Below are 17,726 nucleotides of genomic sequence, written 5' to 3'. Positions count from 1 at the left end.
AAAATCCTGGCCAAACTTTCCAATCATTAGTGTATTTTGAAGATAACATGGCATTTGAAAGCCACATGCAGATCCTGTTAGCTGATGGTCGTGTGGACACTGGCTCCTAAGAATAACCACCTCAGGCCCTGTAGAGAGGGCAGAAGGTGCTGGAGCTATGCTCTCTGCTGTCAGAGCTGGGAACAGCTGACTCTCTGAGAAGAGGATCTTCATGTTGAGGCCCAGCACTGCAGGGAACACACCAATGAGATGTTTTTCCATCTTCTTTCCTGTGATGGTATTTTTCTTGATAACCCATGGGTTGAAGTTTTCAAAGCATGCTTCCTGGACCGATTCCTGCATGTCCCATATGCTGTTTTGTGTTGAACCTAGTTTTCTGGAATCTTCAGGTTCCTTTGAAGTTACAGGTGTGTAACTTTGCTGTTCTACCTTGTGTAAAATCTTCTGTAGCTTAACTGAAGAAAATGCTCTCCCTCATGAAAAGCAGCTAACATTGTTTTCCTGTTTATGTATTACACTTGTTATGATTCACAAATCCAGAGGCTTGGTTCCTGCTTTTGACGACGTCCCGATGGCTCGCTGTGTATCTGGATGTCACCTGTGCCATCTTTGTCACTGTTGTTGCCTTTGGAGCCCTGATTATGGTGGAATGTAAGTACAAATGTGAATATTTGTGGTATGTTTACATTTTATATCTTTGTTTGTAGTTATTAAACTGTTTTCACCTTGTCTAATATATACTCTTTGGTTCTAATGAGTTGTATTAAAGTGTCTGCATCATGTGACTCCACAGTGTGTCCATGTGAAGTAATGTGTGTCTTGATGAGAACTTTTATCTTTTTTAACTCTTATTTATTTACAGTAGGTCCTATTGAGATCATTAAAAATTTTTTTTGGTTGGCATATAGTTGATTTATGACGTTGTGTTGACTTCAGGTGTATAGCCAAGTGAATCTGTTACACATATATCCACTTTTTTAAAGACTCTTTTTCCATACTCCATAAACATTGGGGTGCCTGTATTTTTTTTTAGTAATTTGTGTTTTGATTAATACTTCAAATGAATAGTCCTTTAGAAAAGAATTTCTGATTTTCACTTTCGGAATCTTTAGGAGCAAAACCCAGGTATGACGTGCCTGCTCCAGCAGACATGTGGTGTCTTAGGCCACTGCTTTGGCTCACTCGGGCCATTCTTTAATTTTTGTTTTAAGTTTTATTGGGGTATAGTTAATTTACACTGTTGTCTTAGTTTCTGATGTACAGCAAATTAAATCTGCTATCAGTTCAGTTCAGCCGCTCAGTCGTGTCCGACTCTTTGCGACCCCATGAATCGCAGCACGCCAGGTCTCCCTGTCCATCACCAACTGCCGGAGTTCACTCAGACTCACGTCCATCGAGTCCGTGATGCCATCCAGCCATCTCATCCTCAGTCGTCCCCTTCTTCTCCTGCCCCCAATCCCTCCCAGCATCAAAGTCTTTTCCAATGAGTCAACTCTTCGCATGAGGTGGCCAAAGTACTGGAGTTTCAGCTTTAGCATCATTACTTCCAAAGAAATCCCAGGGCTGATCTCCTTCAGAATGGATTGGTTGGACCTCCTTGCTGTCCAAAGGACTCTCAAGAGTCTTCTCCAACACCATAGTTCAAAAGCATCAATTCTTCGGTGCTCAGGCTTCTTCATAGTCCAACTCTCACATCCATACATGACCACAGGAAAAATCATAGCCTTGACTAGACGGACCTTAGTCAGCAAAGTAATTTCTCTGCTTTTGAGTATGCTATCTAGGTTGGTCATAACTTTTCTTCCAAGGAGTAAGCATCTTTTAATTTCATGGCTGCAGTCACCATCTGCAGTGATTTTGGAGACCCCAAAAATAAAGTCTGACACTGTTTCCACTGTTTCCCCATCTATTTCCCATGAAGTGATGGGACCAGATGCCATGATCTTCATTTTCTGAATGTTGAGCTTTAAGCCAACTTTTTCACTCTCCTCTTACACTTTCAGCAAGAGCCTTTTTAGTTCCTCTTCACTTTCTGCCATAAGGGTGGTGTCATCTGCATATCTGAGGTTATTGATATTTCTCCTGGCAATCTTGATTCCAGCTTTTGTTTCTTCCAGTCCAGCGTTTCTTATGATGTACTCTGCGTATAAGTTCAATAAGCAGGGTGACAATATACAGCCTTGACGTACTCCTTTTCCTATTTGGAACCAGTCTGTTGTTCCATATCCAGTTCTAACTGTTGCTTTGTGACCTGCATACAGATTTCTCAAGAGGCAGGTCAGGTGGTCTGGTATTCTCATCTCTTTTAGAATTTTCCACAGTTTATTGTGATCCACACCCACTCTTTTTTACATTCTTTTCTCATATAGATCAATACAGAGTTCTCTGTACTTTACAGTAGTTTCTTATTAATGATCTATTTTAATATTTTATATATAGTAGTATGTCTGTGTCAGTCCCACTCTTCCAATTTATCCTTCCCCTCCCTTATCCCCTGGTAAACATAAGTTTATTTTCTACACCTGTTGCTCTACTTCTGTTTTGTAGATAAGTTCATTTGTAGCCTTTTGTTATATTCCATATGTAAGCAATATCATATTCTATTTTTCTCAGACTTGCTTCACTCAGTGTGCAGATCTCTAGGTCCAGCTATGTTGCTGCCAATGGCATTATTTTGCCCTTTTCTTTTTTTTAATGGCTGGGTAACATTCCATTGTATGTATGGTACCGTATCTTCCTTGTCCATTGCTGTGTTGACAAGCATTTAGGTTGCTTCCATGTCCTGGCTGTTGTAAATAGTCCTGCAGTGAATATTAGGGTGCCATGTATCCTTATAAATTATGGTTTTCTCTGGATATATGCCCTGGAGTGAGATTGCTGGATCTTATGGTAGCTCTATTTTTAGTTTTTTAAAGGAACCTCCATATTGTTCTCCATAGTGGCTGTATTAGTTTACATTCCCACCAACAGTGCAGGAGGGTTCCCTTTTCTCCACATCCTCTTCAGTACTTATTGTTGTAGACTTTTTAAAAAATATATAAATTTATTTATTTTAATTGGAAGTTAATTACTTTACAATATTGTGTTGGTTTTGCCATACATCAACATGAATCTGCCACAGGTATACATGTGTTCCCCATCCTGAACCCATTCTGACTGGTGTGAGGAGAAACTTCACTGTAGTTTTTCACTTAAAAAAAATTTTTTTTTTCACTGTAGTTTTGATATGCCTTTTTCTAGTAATTAGAGATGTTGACCATCTTTTCATGTGCTTTTTGGCCATTGATATGTCTTCTTTGGAGAATGTTTGTTTTAATCTTCTGCCTTTTTTTGATTAGACTGTTTACTTATTTATTTTTGATATTGAACTGCATGAACTCTTTGTATATTTTGGAGAGTAATCACTTGTCAGTCACTACATTTGGAAATATTTCTCCCATTCTACGGGTTGTCTTTGGTATTTTTTATGTTTTTTTTTTTTGCTGTTCAAAAGTTTTTAAGCTTAATTGAGTCCCTTTTTTTTTGTGTGTGTGTTTTATTTATTTTTATTGCTCTAGGAGGTGGGTAAAAAAGCTTGCAGCAATTTATATCAGAGAGAGTTCTCCCTATGTTTTCATCTTAAAGTCTTCTAGTGTCTGGTCTTACATTTATGTCTGTAATCTATTTGAGTTTACTTTTGTTTATGATTTTAGGGAGTGTTCTGATTTTATTCTTTTACATGTAGCTGTCCAGTTTTCCCAGCACAAGTTATTAATGAAACTGTTTTTTCTCCATTGTGTATTCTTGCTTCCTTTGCCATAGGTGACACAGGTACGTGGGCTTTTCTCCAGAATTTCTGTTCTATTCCATTGATCTATATTTCTGTTTTTGGTGCCAGTAGAATACTGTTTCAATTACTGTAGCTTTGTGGTATAGTCTGAAGACAGGGCACGTGATTCCGCCTAGCTTCATTTTTCTTCGTTTTTCTCACAATTACATTGTCTATTCATGGTATTTTGTGTTTCCATACAAAATACAGATTTCTTTGTTCTAATTCTCTGAAAAATGCCATTGGTAATTTGATAGGGGTTGCATTGAATCTGTAGATTGCTTTTGAGTAGTTTACTTGTTTGTTTGCTTGTTTACAGTATGTCTTCATTGAGATCTTTTATCTTTTTATTTTTCTTTGAATGGGTTGAGATCTACATAACTGTAGCAAGATGACCTTCTGAACATCCCAGGTAGTGTCCTATATCTAGATGGAGAGAACCAGGTTTACTATTAAGCTTTTTGTACAGATTAGGTTTTAGGTTTTAGTTTTTGGGCTACTTGGAATCCTTGGTTGTAGGGGTCTGAGGAAGATTCTCTATAGCAAAAACAGTATCCTCACTGCTGTGTGGGCCCCAGATGAGCAGTTGTTGGAATGTGTAGCATGAATTCACCATCCCTCACTATCCATAGAAATAGCCCTGTATCACAGTCTTTAATAATGGAAAAATGAGAGTAATATTTTAAATTTAAAAGCACTGGCTCTTAGAATCCATTGCCTTCTTTTTGTGATTTCAACTGCAGCTACATCGGGCGTAGAAAGTGAAGTTACATAATGATAATTGAAGCATAAGGACAAAAATCTGAACAATGGCATCCTCAACTATATTATACTGCCAAGTGTATCTCAATCCATGTGGGATTAAATGACAAAGGACAAAAATGTTAAGGACCTAAGAGAAACAGAAGAGATTAGGAAGAGGTGGCAAGAATACACAGAAAAACTGTACCAGAAAGATCTTAATGACCTGGATAGTCACGACTGTGTGGTCACTCATCTTGAGCCAGACATCCTGGAGAGTGAAGTCAAGTGGACCTTAGGAAGCATCACTACAAACAAAGTTAGTGGAGGTAATGGAATTCCAGGTTAGTTATTTCAAATCCTAAAAGATGATGCTGTTCATGTAATATGCCAGTAAATTTGCAAAACTCAGCAGTGGCTACAGGACTGAAAATCAGTTTTCATTCCAATCCCAACGAATGTTCAAGCTGTCATACAAATGCACTCATTTTACATGCTGATAGGTTATAATAAAAATCCAATGGACAGAGGAGCCTGGTAGGCTGCAGTCCATGGTGTCACAAAGGGTTGGACACAACTGAGCGACTTCACTTTCAATTTTCACGTTCATGCATTGGAGAAGCAAATGGCCACCCACTAGTGTTCTTGCCTGGAGAATCCCAGGGACGGGGGAGCCTGATGGGCTGCCGTCTATCGGGTTGCACAGATTCGGACATGACTGAAGCGACTTGGCAGCAGCAGGAGCAAAATCCTTCAAACAAGATTTCAACAGTATGTGAACTGGGAATTTCCAGCTATACAAACTAGGTTTAGAAAAGGCAGAGGAACCAGAGATCAAATTGCCAACATTCATCAGATCATAAAGAAAGCAAGGGAATTACAGGAAAAACATCTGCTTCATAAACTATGTTGAAAGGCTTTGACTCAGTGGATCACAATAAACTGTGGAAAATTCTGAAAGAGATGGGAATACCAGACCATCATACCTGTCTCCTGAGAAACCTGTAAGCAGATCAAGAAGAAAGAGAACTGGACATGGAACAATTCAGTTCAGTTCAGTTCAGTTGCTCAGTCGTGTCCAGCTCTTTGCAACTCCATGAACCGCACCACGCCAAGCCTCCCTGTCCATCACCAACTCCCGGAGTCCACCCAAATCCAAGTCCATTGTGTCGGTGATGCCATCCAACCATCTCATCCTCTGTCATCCCCTTCTCCTCCTGCCCTCAATCTTTCCCGGCATCAGGGTCTTTTCAAATGAGTCAGCTTTTCACATCAGGTAGGCAAAGTATTGGAGTTTCAGCTTTAGCATCAGTCCTTCCAGTGAACACCCAGGACTGATCTCCTTTAGGATGGACTGGTTGGATCTCCTTGTAGTCCAAGGGACTCTCAAGAGTCTTCTCCAACACCACAGTTCAAAAGCATCAATTCTTCTGTGCTCAACTTTCTTCACAGTCCAACTCTCACATCCATACATGACCACAGGAAAAACCATAGCCTTGACTAGACAGACCTTTGTTGGCAAAGTAATGTCTCTGCTTTTTAATATGCTATCTAGGTTGGTCATAACTTTCTTTCCAAGGAGTAAGCGTCTTTTAATTTCATGGCTGCAGTCACCATCTGCAGTGATTTTGGAGCCCCCCAAAATAAAGTCTGACACTGTTTCCATTGTTTTCCCATCTATTTCCCATGAAGTGATGGGACTAGATGCCATAATCTTAGTTTTCTGAATGTTGAATTTTAAGCCAGGTTTTTCACTCTCCTCTTTCACTTTCATTAAGAGGCTCTTTGGTTCTTCACTTTTTGCCATAAGGGTGGTATCAATTGCATGTTGGAGGTTATTGAAATTTTTTCTGGCAATGTTGAACCAGCTTCTACTTCCTCCAGCCCAGCATTTCTCATGTTGTACTCTGCATAGAAGTTAAATAAGCATGGAACAATGGACTGGTTTAAAACTGGGAAAGGAGTATGACAAAGCTGTATGTTGTCACTATTTTTATTTAATATCACAGTAATCTGAATCTATGCCCAACCAGTAATGCTGAAGAAGCTGAAGTTGAATGGTTCTATGAAGACCTACAATACCTTTTAGAACTAACACCCCCAAAAGATGTCCTTTTCATTATAGGTGACTGGAATGTGAAAGTAGGAAATCAAGAAACACCTGGAGTAACAGGCAAATTTGGCCTTAGAGTACAGAATGAAGCAGGCAAAGGCTAATAGACTTCTGCTAAGAGAATGCACTGGTCATAGCAAACACCCTATTCCAACAAGACAAGAGATGACTCTACACATGGACATCACCAGATGGTCAACACCGAAATCAGATTGATTATATTGTTTGCAGACAAAGTTGGAGAAGCTCTATACAGTCAGCAAAAACAAGACTGGGAGCTGAGTGTGGCTCAGATCATGAACTCCTTATTGCCAAATTCATACTGAAATTGAAGAAAGTGGTGAAAACCACTAGACCAGTCAGGCATGACCTAAATATAATCCCTTATGACTATACAGCGGAAGTGAGAAATAGATTTAAGGGACTAGATCTGATAGACAGAGTGCCTGATGAATGGAGGTTCATGACATTGTACAGGAACAGGGATCAAGACCATCCCCAATAAAAAGAAATGCGAAAAAGCAAAATGGCTGTCTGAGCAGGCCTTACAAATAGCTGTGAAAAGAAGAGAAGCAAAAAGCAAAGGAGAAAAGGAAAGATATAAGCATCTGAATGCAGAGCTCCAAAGAATAGCAAGGAGAGATAAGAAAGCCTTCCTCAGTGATCAGTGCAAAGAAATAGAGGAAAACAGTAAAATGGGAAAGACTAGAGATCTTTTCAAGAAAATTAGAGATACCAAGGGAACATTTCATTCAAAGATGGGCTTGATAAAGGACAGAAATGGTCTGGACCTAACAGAAACAGAAGATATTAAGAAGAGGTGGCAAGAATACACAGAAGAACTGTACAAAAAAGATCTTCACAACCAAGATAATCACGATGGTGTGATCACTCATCTAAGGCCAGACATCCTGGAATGTGAAGTCAAGTGGGCCTCAGGAAGCATCACTATGAACAAAGCTAGTGGAGGTGATGGAATTCCAGTTGAGCTATTTCAAATCTTGAAAGATGATGCTGTGAAAGTGCTGCACTCAATATGCCAGCAAATTTGGAAAACTCAGCAGTGGCCACAAGACTGGAAAAGGTCAGTTTTCATTCCAATCCCAAAGAGAGGCAATGCCAAAGAATGCTCAAACTACCACACAATTGCACTCATCTCACATGCTAGTAAAGTAATGCTCAAAATTCTCCAAGCCAGGCTTCAGCAATATGTGAACTGTGAACCTCCAAGTGTTCAAACTGCTTTTAGAAAAGGCACCAGAGATCAAGTTGCCAACATCCACTGGATCATGGAAAAAGCAAGAGAGTTCCAGAAAAACATCTATTTTTGCTTTTTTGGCTATGCCAAAGCCTTTGACTGTGTGGATCAAATAAACTGTGGAAAATTCTGAGAGATGGGAATACCAGACCACCTGACCTGCCTCTTGAGAAATCTGAATGCAGGTCAGGAAGCAACAGTTAGAACTGGACATGGAATAACAGACTGGTTCCAACTAGGAAAAAGGAGTACATCAAGGCTGTATATTGTCACCCTGCTTATTTAACTTATATGTAGAGTACATCATGAGCAATGTTGGGCTGGATGAAGCACAAGCGGTAATCAAGATTTCCAGGAGAAATATCAATAACCTCAGATATGCAGATGATACCATCCTAATGGCAGAAAGTGAAGAGAAAGTGAAGAGCCTCTTGATGAAACTGAAAGAGCAAGTGAAAAAGCTGGCTTAAATCTCAGCATTCAGTGATATAAGGTCATGGCATCCAGTCCCATCACTTCATGGGAAAAGATTGAAAGCAGTGACAGGTTTTATATTCTTGGGTTCCAAAAATCACTGCAAACCATGACTGCAACCATGAATGAAAAGATATTTGCTTCTTGGAAGGAAAGCTATGACAAATCTATTCAGAATATTAAAAAGCAGAGACATCATTTTGCCCACAAAGTTCCATATAGTGAAAGGTATGTTTTTTCCACTAGTCATGTAAAAGTTGTCAATGGATGTCAAATTTGGTCCATTAAGGAGGCTGAGTGCCAAGGAATTAATGCTTTCAAGTTGTAGTGTTGGAGAAGACTCTTGAGAGTCCCTTGGACAGCAAGGAGATCACATCATTAAATCCTAAAGAAATCAACCCTGAATATTCACTGGAAGGACTGATGTTGATGCTGAAGCTCCAATACGTTTGCCACCTGATGCGAAGAGCTGACTCATTAGAAAAGACCTTGATATGGGAAAGATTGAAGGCAGGAGGAGAAGGAGGTGGCAGAGGATAAGATGGTTAGATAGCATCATGAACTCAATGGACATGAATTGGAGCAACCTCTGGGAGATAACAAAGGACAGGGAAGCCTGTAGTGCTACAGTCCATGGTGTCACAGAGTCAGACATGACTTAGTGACTTAACAACAACAACTTTGTTAGTTCTTTCTAAATTCATATTTTTTTTAAAAAAATTTGCTTATTTATTTCGCTCTGCTGGGTCTTAGCTGGGGCATGTGGGATCTTCAGTCTTAATTATAACAGGCAGGACTTTAGTTGCAGCATGTGAACTCTTATTTGTGGCATGTGGAGTCTAGTTGCCTGACCAGGGATCGAACCTGAGCCCCCTGCATTGGGAGTTCGGAGTCTTAGCTATTGGACCACTAGGGAAGTCCCTCATAGTGGTTTTTTTTTTTTTTTTTACTGTATTATTGTCTCATACAACAGAAGCAATATTATGAGTGATACTATCATTACATGAAAATGATTTAAATATTATAAAGGAGTCTTCTCACTACTATATAATAAAATAGATAACTAAAAAGGACCTACTGTATAGCACAGGGGATTCTATTTAATACTCTGTAATGACATATATGGGAAAATAATTTTAAAAGAGCAGATTATATGTATATATCTGGCTAATTCACTTTGCTGTACACCTGAAACTAACATAACTTTGTAAATGAACTATACTCCAATAAAAATCGTAAAGGAGTCTTCTTTGTAAAGTGACAGAAGGAACTGTGTGAAGGGTTGAGAAGTAGACTGACCTTATTCCTCTTCTTCCTCATTTAGCTTTGACTCCCGGGCAGGTTGGCCTGGTCCTGTCTCTCACGCTCACACTCACGGGGATGTTCCAGTGGTGCGTCAGGCAAAGTGCCGAAGTTGAGAACATGGTGATGTTTATCTTTCTGTTCTTAGCCTTTCCAGGTCTCCTTGCTGTTATATGGCATAAAAGCAATTCTTATGTAAAATAATAAAACTTTTTTTTTTAACATTATCTTACAAAGTTTTTTTTATGTTCTCCCCCATTTGCTTAAGGGCTTCCCTGGTGGCTCAGATGGTAAAAAATCCGCCTGCAATGCAGGAGCCACAAGAGACAAAGGTTCTATCCCTGGGTTGGAAAAATCCCCTGGAGAAGGGAATGGCTACTCACTCCAGTATTCTTGCCTGGAGAATCCTCATGGACAGAGAAGCCTGGCAGGCATCCATGGGGTTGCAAAGAGCTGAACACCATTGACTGACTTTCCCTTTCACATTCCATCTGCTTAAAGTTAATAAAAATATGTATGTATTTCCCCACATATGTATGCCACATCAGAAGGTTTTATATTCATCACAAACTGTCTTCAAATACAATAAATGTCTCTGTAGGAGAGAGGTTCTGAAATTCTGGAGACAATATAAGCTAATTTCTTAGCAGCTTGTTTATTTTGCATCTTAATGGGTAATTCCTTATTTCTGGTAAAAGAATCAAATCCAGTGTTTTAAGGTTTGTTTAATTAATATGTTCTTCCCCCCTCCCCCCCCCCCCCCATTTTATGACTTATTCTTGTGTGTATTGAACACCTGAATTTGCTGGCAGCCATTCTCTCTGGTAGGATAGGCTAGTTATGGTTGTTTAAGAGGCCTTAGTCAATAAGAAAATTATACACTTCTGAATATTTGTACCTTCTCCTAAAGGGAGAAAAACAATAAAAATGAAGTTTTTCCATTTATTTCTTCTAACGGAGTAGAAAGTGACTAATTATTAAAATGATGTTTGATGACTGCCCAGTTTTGCTCATCTGTAACACATGGCCCTTCTGTAGCCACACATACTGATTGATGTCCATAAGTGTTCTTCTTTTCTTTTAAAAAATTCTTGTGTTTTTTTTAATTCAGATGTGAAAGGTGGATCAAAAAAACTTACCATTTATTTCTCTAATTTTTTAGCTTTAATATAAAATGGAAGGAAATAGTCATGTGTAAAAATGTTGAAGATGATGAACAAGTCTGCAAATCATCTAAGGCCTCATCAGACTCCTACGTCTGTCCTTTGTGGACGTTGAGACCTGAGATACTCTGAACCATAGAAAAGCAGGAGGTTTCATTTACAATGTCTGAACATCCATAAACTAGATCCTCTGATACTGACTCATGTGATGTCATATGTCTTTCAGATGATTTCAGTAGAAAGGGTGATTGAATATACAGACCTTGAGAAAGAAGCACCTTGGGAACTTGAGTATCGTCCACCACCATTCTGGCCCCCAAATGGAGGGATTTCCTTTTCCAGTGTGAACTTCAGGTATAACTTGGACAGTCCTCTGGTATTGAGGAACCTTGAAGCATCTATTTACCCAAGAGAAAAGGTTAGTTTAAGTCATTTGCCTCTTTAAATCCAGCTAAAGATTTAGCACCACATCTGTTCTTGGCTTCCTTATCATTATGTCAGGGGGACTGTTTGCTCCTAATGGATGCAGATTAGATTGGTGACATTGTAGGTGAATCTTTCTTGGAAACTAACCATGGGATGGGGATACCAGCAATTTTTCCCCTGTGTTGTGAGCTCCCTCATGATGGTTGATGGGTCCTGGAATCCGGGGTTCCATCTTAACCTGACTCAGGACACTATATGTGACACCTGATTATTCATGCAAAGTCTGGGATGTCAGCCTTGTCTTCCTGGCCCTAACTCTCCAATATTTCATTCCTTTCCATCTTTTCTTGTTTGTATTTCTGAAATCTTCTCTTCTCTTCCTCCCTCTGGTTGCAGCCTCCTTCCCTGTCCCTTAGCCCTTCCTGAGGCCTTGTCTTCCACTCACCCACACTGAGCTGCCATCCTCCTGCCCTCCCCACACAGACTGCTTCTTTCTTAGCCCAGATCTGGTCCTTATTGGTCTGGGTGAGCTGCTGCTGGAACCATAGCATAGCCTCAAGTCCACCCAAGCAGGGGCTGTGGGGTGACCTTGTATCCACCAGAGAAGAGCCTCAATAATGACCCAGTCAGGAGTGAGGAACCAGGGCCTCAGATGGAGGCAGGGTCTAGAGACTGGCTCAAAGTCAAAAGCAAATAGCAGGGAGCAGAGAAGATCCACTTAAGAGACAGCAGAGAGGCTTGTGACCTGGACCTGCTAGTGTCCACGTCTGCTGGTGACGTTCCTTCCACACTCAGCTTGGGGCCCTCAGCTGGGACCAGGACAGAGTCTTGAAGAAGAGACTAAACCAGAACAGACAAGGCATTAGGAGCTCTTCCCCACCCCCCTCTGCAGTCAGTATGTCTCTGACATACACACCCCCCTGCACTCAGATTGTGTGTAGTTTCTCCCAAAGCACCACGTCCTCCCTGTTCCAAGTGCACATGCTGCCCCTCAGCCTCAGAGACCCAGGCCCTCTGCCATCTGGATGGTGAAAATCTCCTCATTTTCTGAGTCAAGTCTAGTGCACCTTCGAGACCCTCAGTTTAATATACCCTCATATATACTAATATATATTTAATATACATACTTAATATACCAATACTTAATGTACTAACATATACTTAATATACTAATATATATACGTACACACACACACACACACACACACACTAATTTACCCTTAGTGTCTTATATATTCTTTTAAGATTGCATTTATGGTACATCTATGTTCATGGCAGCCAAAAGTTGGAAGGAACTAAATCCTTACAATGAACTATTATTCAGCCTTAAAAAGGAAGAAAATTCTGACTTATGGATAGACCTTGATGACATTTTGCTAAATGAAATAAGCCAGACACAAAAGGAATGAACATTCTGATTCCATTTATGTGAGATTCCTAGAGTAGTCAAATCCAAGAAGACAGGAAGTAGGATGGTGGTTTCCAGGGACTGGGGCAGAGGAAATGGGGTGTTGCTTTTAATGGGTAAGAATTTCAGTTTTGTGAGGCAGAAAAAAAAAAAATCTCAAGCTTGGTTGCACAGCAGTGTGAATGTACTGAACACCAAACTATCCACCTAAAAATGGTTAAATTTTATGTTATGTGAATTTCATCATAATTAAAAGATAGCACCTGTGGCATGCTTTGTAATTTGGAATCTGTATCTCATAGTACTTTGAGGCTTTTTATAATCAGGGAGCATCTTGTTTCCATTCTTGTTCCCATAAAGCATTCTGCAGGGCACAGAGAGGGTGCCGAGGGACTGCTGGCTGAGAGGGTGAGTGAGTTACACAGGTGTGAGCAAGCAGGAACCAGCACACACACATGACAACTCTGTAAATAACTGAAAGAACTGCTCTTTAAAACTCTGATAACCCTGTATGTGAGACAGCAAAAGAGACACAGATGTATAGAACGGTCTTTTGGACTCTGTGGGAGAGGGCAAGGGTGGGATGATTTGGGAGAATGGCATTGAAACATGTGTAATATCATATATGAAATGAGTCGCCAGTCCAGGCTCGATGCATGATACTGAATGCTTGGGGCCAGTGCACGGAAACAACCCAGAGGGATGGTACAGGGAGGGAGGAGGGAGGAGGGAGGGGGGTTCAGGATGGGGAACACGTGTATACCTGGCGGATTCATGTTGATGTATGGCAAAACCAATACAATATTGTAAAGTAATTAACCTCCAATTAAAATAAATAAATTTATATTAAGAAAAAAAGTCTTACCATCCCAGACCCCTCGAATGGCTGTAGCTGTAATTTAATGAATGAAACCCTTGTAACATGAAAGAATATTCAACGTAATGCCTGAATGCTACCCAGGGAGCAGCTTCAGTTAGTCACAGGGCAAAAACTCACTCCTAATTATTTCCAGTTTCAGTGTAGGTCAGGAAAAATGTGAACTGCTGTGTCAGGAAAACATTAACGAATCTTATCCCTGAGAGCATTGTAGGTGAAGTTCACTTACTCTCAGATACTGTGTCTGTTAGATTTTCTGTTGTAAGTGTAATTCAGTTAACCTGCACTTGTCTTAAATTTCCCCCAAAGCCATAAAATATGACTTATCTAAAATACTCTGTAGTACAACTTAGGAATATAACAGAGTCTTATTCTTCCTTCTAAAACCTGAAAATCATGAGACTGAGATTCTGAAATGTTTGAGGGAAAATTGAATTTGGAGACTGAATTAATAACTGCAGTAACTTGATTTTTGATCTGTGTCTTGGTCCACTCAGTATCACTGTTAGCTTCATTTCTGTGTTTGGAGGTGATACCCGGGCAGTATGTTCATGAATGATTTCACTCTACCTGTCTACCTCCCAGGTTCCCTCTCCTGCTCACCTGTCCCAGCCCTTGTCGCTCCAGAACACCCCTTTGGTGTTGGATTTGATTGAGAGAGAATGTTGTGGAGGTGGGGAGAGGGGTGTGGTGGGCAGGGGACATGGGAATGAGCCAGCCCAGCAGAAGTGGGGCTTTATTCTCTTTCCCTTATTTCCTCTTCTGTCCTGATTCCTGGAAGCTAGAGTCAATAGGAAAGTATAGTAGGTACTATTCAAGATTGCTAGGAGAAATATCAACAACCTCAGATATGCAGATGACACCACCCTTATGGCAGAAAGTGAAGAGGAACTAAAAAGCCTCTTGATGAAAGTGAAAGAGGAGAGTGAAAAAGTTGGCTTAAAGCTCAGCATTCAGAAAACTAAGATCATGGCATCTGGCCCCATCACTTCATGGGAAATAGATGGGGAAACAGTGTCAGACTTCGTTTTTGGGGGCTCCAAAATCACTGCAGATGGTGACTGTAGCCATGAAATTAAAAGACATTTACTCCTTGGAAGGAAAGTTATGACCAACCTAGATAGCATATTAAAAAAGCAGAGACATTACTTTGCCAACAAAGGTCCCTCTAGTCAAGGCTATGGTTTTTCCAGTGGTCATGTATGGATGTGAGAGTTGGACTGTGAAGAAAGCTGAGCACTGAAGAACTGATGCTTTTGAACTGTGGTGTTGGAGAAGACTCTTGAGAGTTCCTTGGACTGCAAGAAGATCCAACCAGTCCATCCTAAAGGAGATCAGTCCTGGGTGTTCATTGGAAGGACTGATGCTAAAGCTGAAACTCCAGTACTTTGGCTACCTCATACAAAGAGTTGACTCATTGGAAAAGACCCTGATGCTGGGAGGGATTGGGGCCAAGAAGAGAAGGAGACGACAGAGGATGAGATGGCTGGATGGCATCACCGACTCGATGGACATGAGTTTGAGTGAACTCTGGGAGATGTTGATCGACAGGGAGGCCTGGAGTTCTGTGATTCATGGGGTCGCAAAGAGTCTGACATGACTGAATGACTGAACTGAACTGATGCAGGATTTTAATTCACAGAAGAAATAGCAAGTAAAAATAAGGAACTAGGACTCAGCGACTGAACTGAACTGAACTGAGGACTCCCCTGGTGGTGCAGTGGATAAGAATTTGCCTGCCAATGCAGGGGACACTGGTTCAATCCGTGGTCTGAGAAGGTTCCACATGCTGCAAAGCAACTAAGCCCTACACCACAACTACTGAGCCCATGTGCCACAACTACTGAAGTCTTTGCTCAGCATCAATAGAAGCCCCCTTAGTGAGAATCCTGTGCACTGCAACAGGGAGTAGCCCCTAGTCATCACAACTAGAGACAGCTCTTCCCAGGCAATCAGGACCCAGAACAGCCAAACATAAAAGCCAACATGAAGTAAATAAGACCCTAGACTTCCTGGTTAGAGTCTGAAAACTGGCTACATTTTTCATTTAGATGATTTTGTGGTCGATTTGATCATTTTAGAGAATCCTTGGCAATAAAGTATTTTCCAGCTCTTGAGGTAAATTGATTTTGCTTTGTTTTTGCTCACAGCTATTATTTGGATGATACATTTTTACAGATGCTTAGTAGACCATGCTATAATGTGCAAATGTATTAGTTTCTTACATTTTCTCCTTTTTTACATAATATTTTCTTAAAGACCACTCTCCTTACTCTCAGATTGTCCCCCTTCCCCTGTTGGCTTCCTAATTCCTTGTGATTCAAACTGTGGTACCAGAGCCAGCAGCACCTGCATCTCCTGGAGCTTCTTAGAAACTCAGAGTCTCAGGCTCACCCAGACCTCTTGACTCAGCATTGCATCTGAACATAACCTCCTCCTTTCCCTCTCATGGGCAGTTTTTGATGAGTGATAACCTGTGATTCCCATGAAATGTGCTTTGACAGTTTGAAATTGAACTCAAGAATTCCCAAATCTCTGTTGTGACTGAGCAGGAGGCTCTAGAATATTCTGTGCCACTAGATTTCCTTACCTTTGTGCTCTATAAATTGCACTTTTACATTGTAATCTAATACTGTGTGATTCTGCTGCATTATTTGTGCCTTTTCAGTGGAGTCTGTCTTCCATCACAGACATTTTTCATTCTGCTGTCCCGCCTTTCCCACACCAGCCTCCTGCAGGGACTGGAGGGATTTCCCACAGGCTCAGCCCTGTCTGGACCTGGAGTCAGAGACAGCCCAGTGCAGCAGTGTATGTGTGGCTGTTTCACCACCTGATGGGATAAAAAATGAGTCTTGCTTCCCCAAGCAGTGCATGAGGTCTGTTTGGCCTGTTCCCCAGGCATCATGTGTCCCAGTTAGCTGCAGGTTTCTCTCTCAATCTGGCTGTGGGTACTGGTTCTTTCTGCTGACAGCAGGTCCACCTGACCTCAGGTACCCTCTTTGCTCCTGTTCACATATACACTTGTGTCCATGTCATGCTTTAACTCTCTGACTGTAAGTTCTTTATGGTAGGCCTGTTTCTTTAACTGCAACTACATCTCTCCCCACTCTGTGTTCTGGCTACACAGAGGGACATGATAAGGTGTCAGGCTATCCAGGTGATAAAGAGTCCCATCAGCAGATGGAAAAGAGGCCAAAAGACGTGGATTTGGGTCCCATCCTGCTATTTATGGGCTCTGATATTTCAGACAGACTAAGTCATCTAAGCCTCAATCTTTTCTTGTGCAAAATGGAAGTGATACGATGTAAACTGTAGGGTTGATGTACAACTTAAACAACATAAGACATGTAAAGCACCCAGAGTAAATGCTTGGACAAAATGGTCATCATTTTCATAGGGTGTAAAATGACCATAACCACTTGCATTGCAGAAAGTGTTGTCTGTCCCATGAAAATGAGCTACTGGCCATTTGAAATTGTATTTATGGGTATAGGATCCATCTGCTGTGTCTGTCTCTGTATGATTTATCTTATACCTAAATAATATGGTAATAGATTTTCCATAAATTTCTCTGGCCTGAGTTAAAAATCTCATCTCCCAGTGGAAGTTTCTTTGTCTCAGGACACCACAAGTAATACAAATAAGAAAAAGTTACATCCAATACAGATCCTGATGTCAATGTACACAGTCTAGTTGAAGAAACAAGAAAATAGCTATATTAACTTTGTAAGCTAGAAGGAGGTCACAATTTTTATAGACGTTTATATAAAATGACATAACATCAGCTAGAGTTGGAGCAAGCCCACATGAGGGGACAGGGAGAGCATTTTCAAGGAATTAGGCATGTGAGACAGACTTAGTGGTGTGTGGTTAGGGTTTCAGCAGGTGGAAATGCATGTGAAAGACATTCCAGGAGGTGAGACCAGCATAAGCAAAAGCATGATGCCCTGATCCAGTGAATGAAGACCTGGACACCGGCAAAGCACTCAGGAAAATGAACTACCAAGGGTGTAACACACATTTTTACATTTAACCCTCACAATTAACAAGTGATGCCAAGGAAGCTGACTCATGTACATGAAGTGTGAGAAGACAGTTTTGTAGAAGAGACATCCTGGGGTGTAGTGTTGGATGCTGAGCTGGCATTCGGGAGTTT

The 17,726-nt window shown here is 40.8% G+C and overlaps 1 protein-coding gene across 1 annotated transcript in view; it reads left to right on the top strand.

Moving 5' to 3' along the window:
- The window catches only part of LOC128057493 (ATP-binding cassette sub-family C member 4-like), a 213,842-nt gene that overhangs the window by 157,824 nt on the left and 38,292 nt on the right, over positions 1 to 17,726 (top strand). Inside the window, 3 exon segments of the mRNA XM_052649910.1 lie at positions 541 to 651; positions 9,719 to 9,819; positions 11,086 to 11,277. Coding sequence (XP_052505870.1) covers positions 541 to 651; positions 9,719 to 9,819; positions 11,086 to 11,277 — 404 coding nt within the window.

The sequence above is a fragment of the Budorcas taxicolor genome, chromosome 12 (genome assembly GCF_023091745.1).
Source record: "Budorcas taxicolor isolate Tak-1 chromosome 12, Takin1.1, whole genome shotgun sequence".
Classification (NCBI taxonomy): domain Eukaryota; kingdom Metazoa; phylum Chordata; class Mammalia; order Artiodactyla; family Bovidae; genus Budorcas; species Budorcas taxicolor.
Note: the sequence above shows the minus strand (reverse complement) of the source record. Positions and strands in the feature narration are given on the sequence as shown.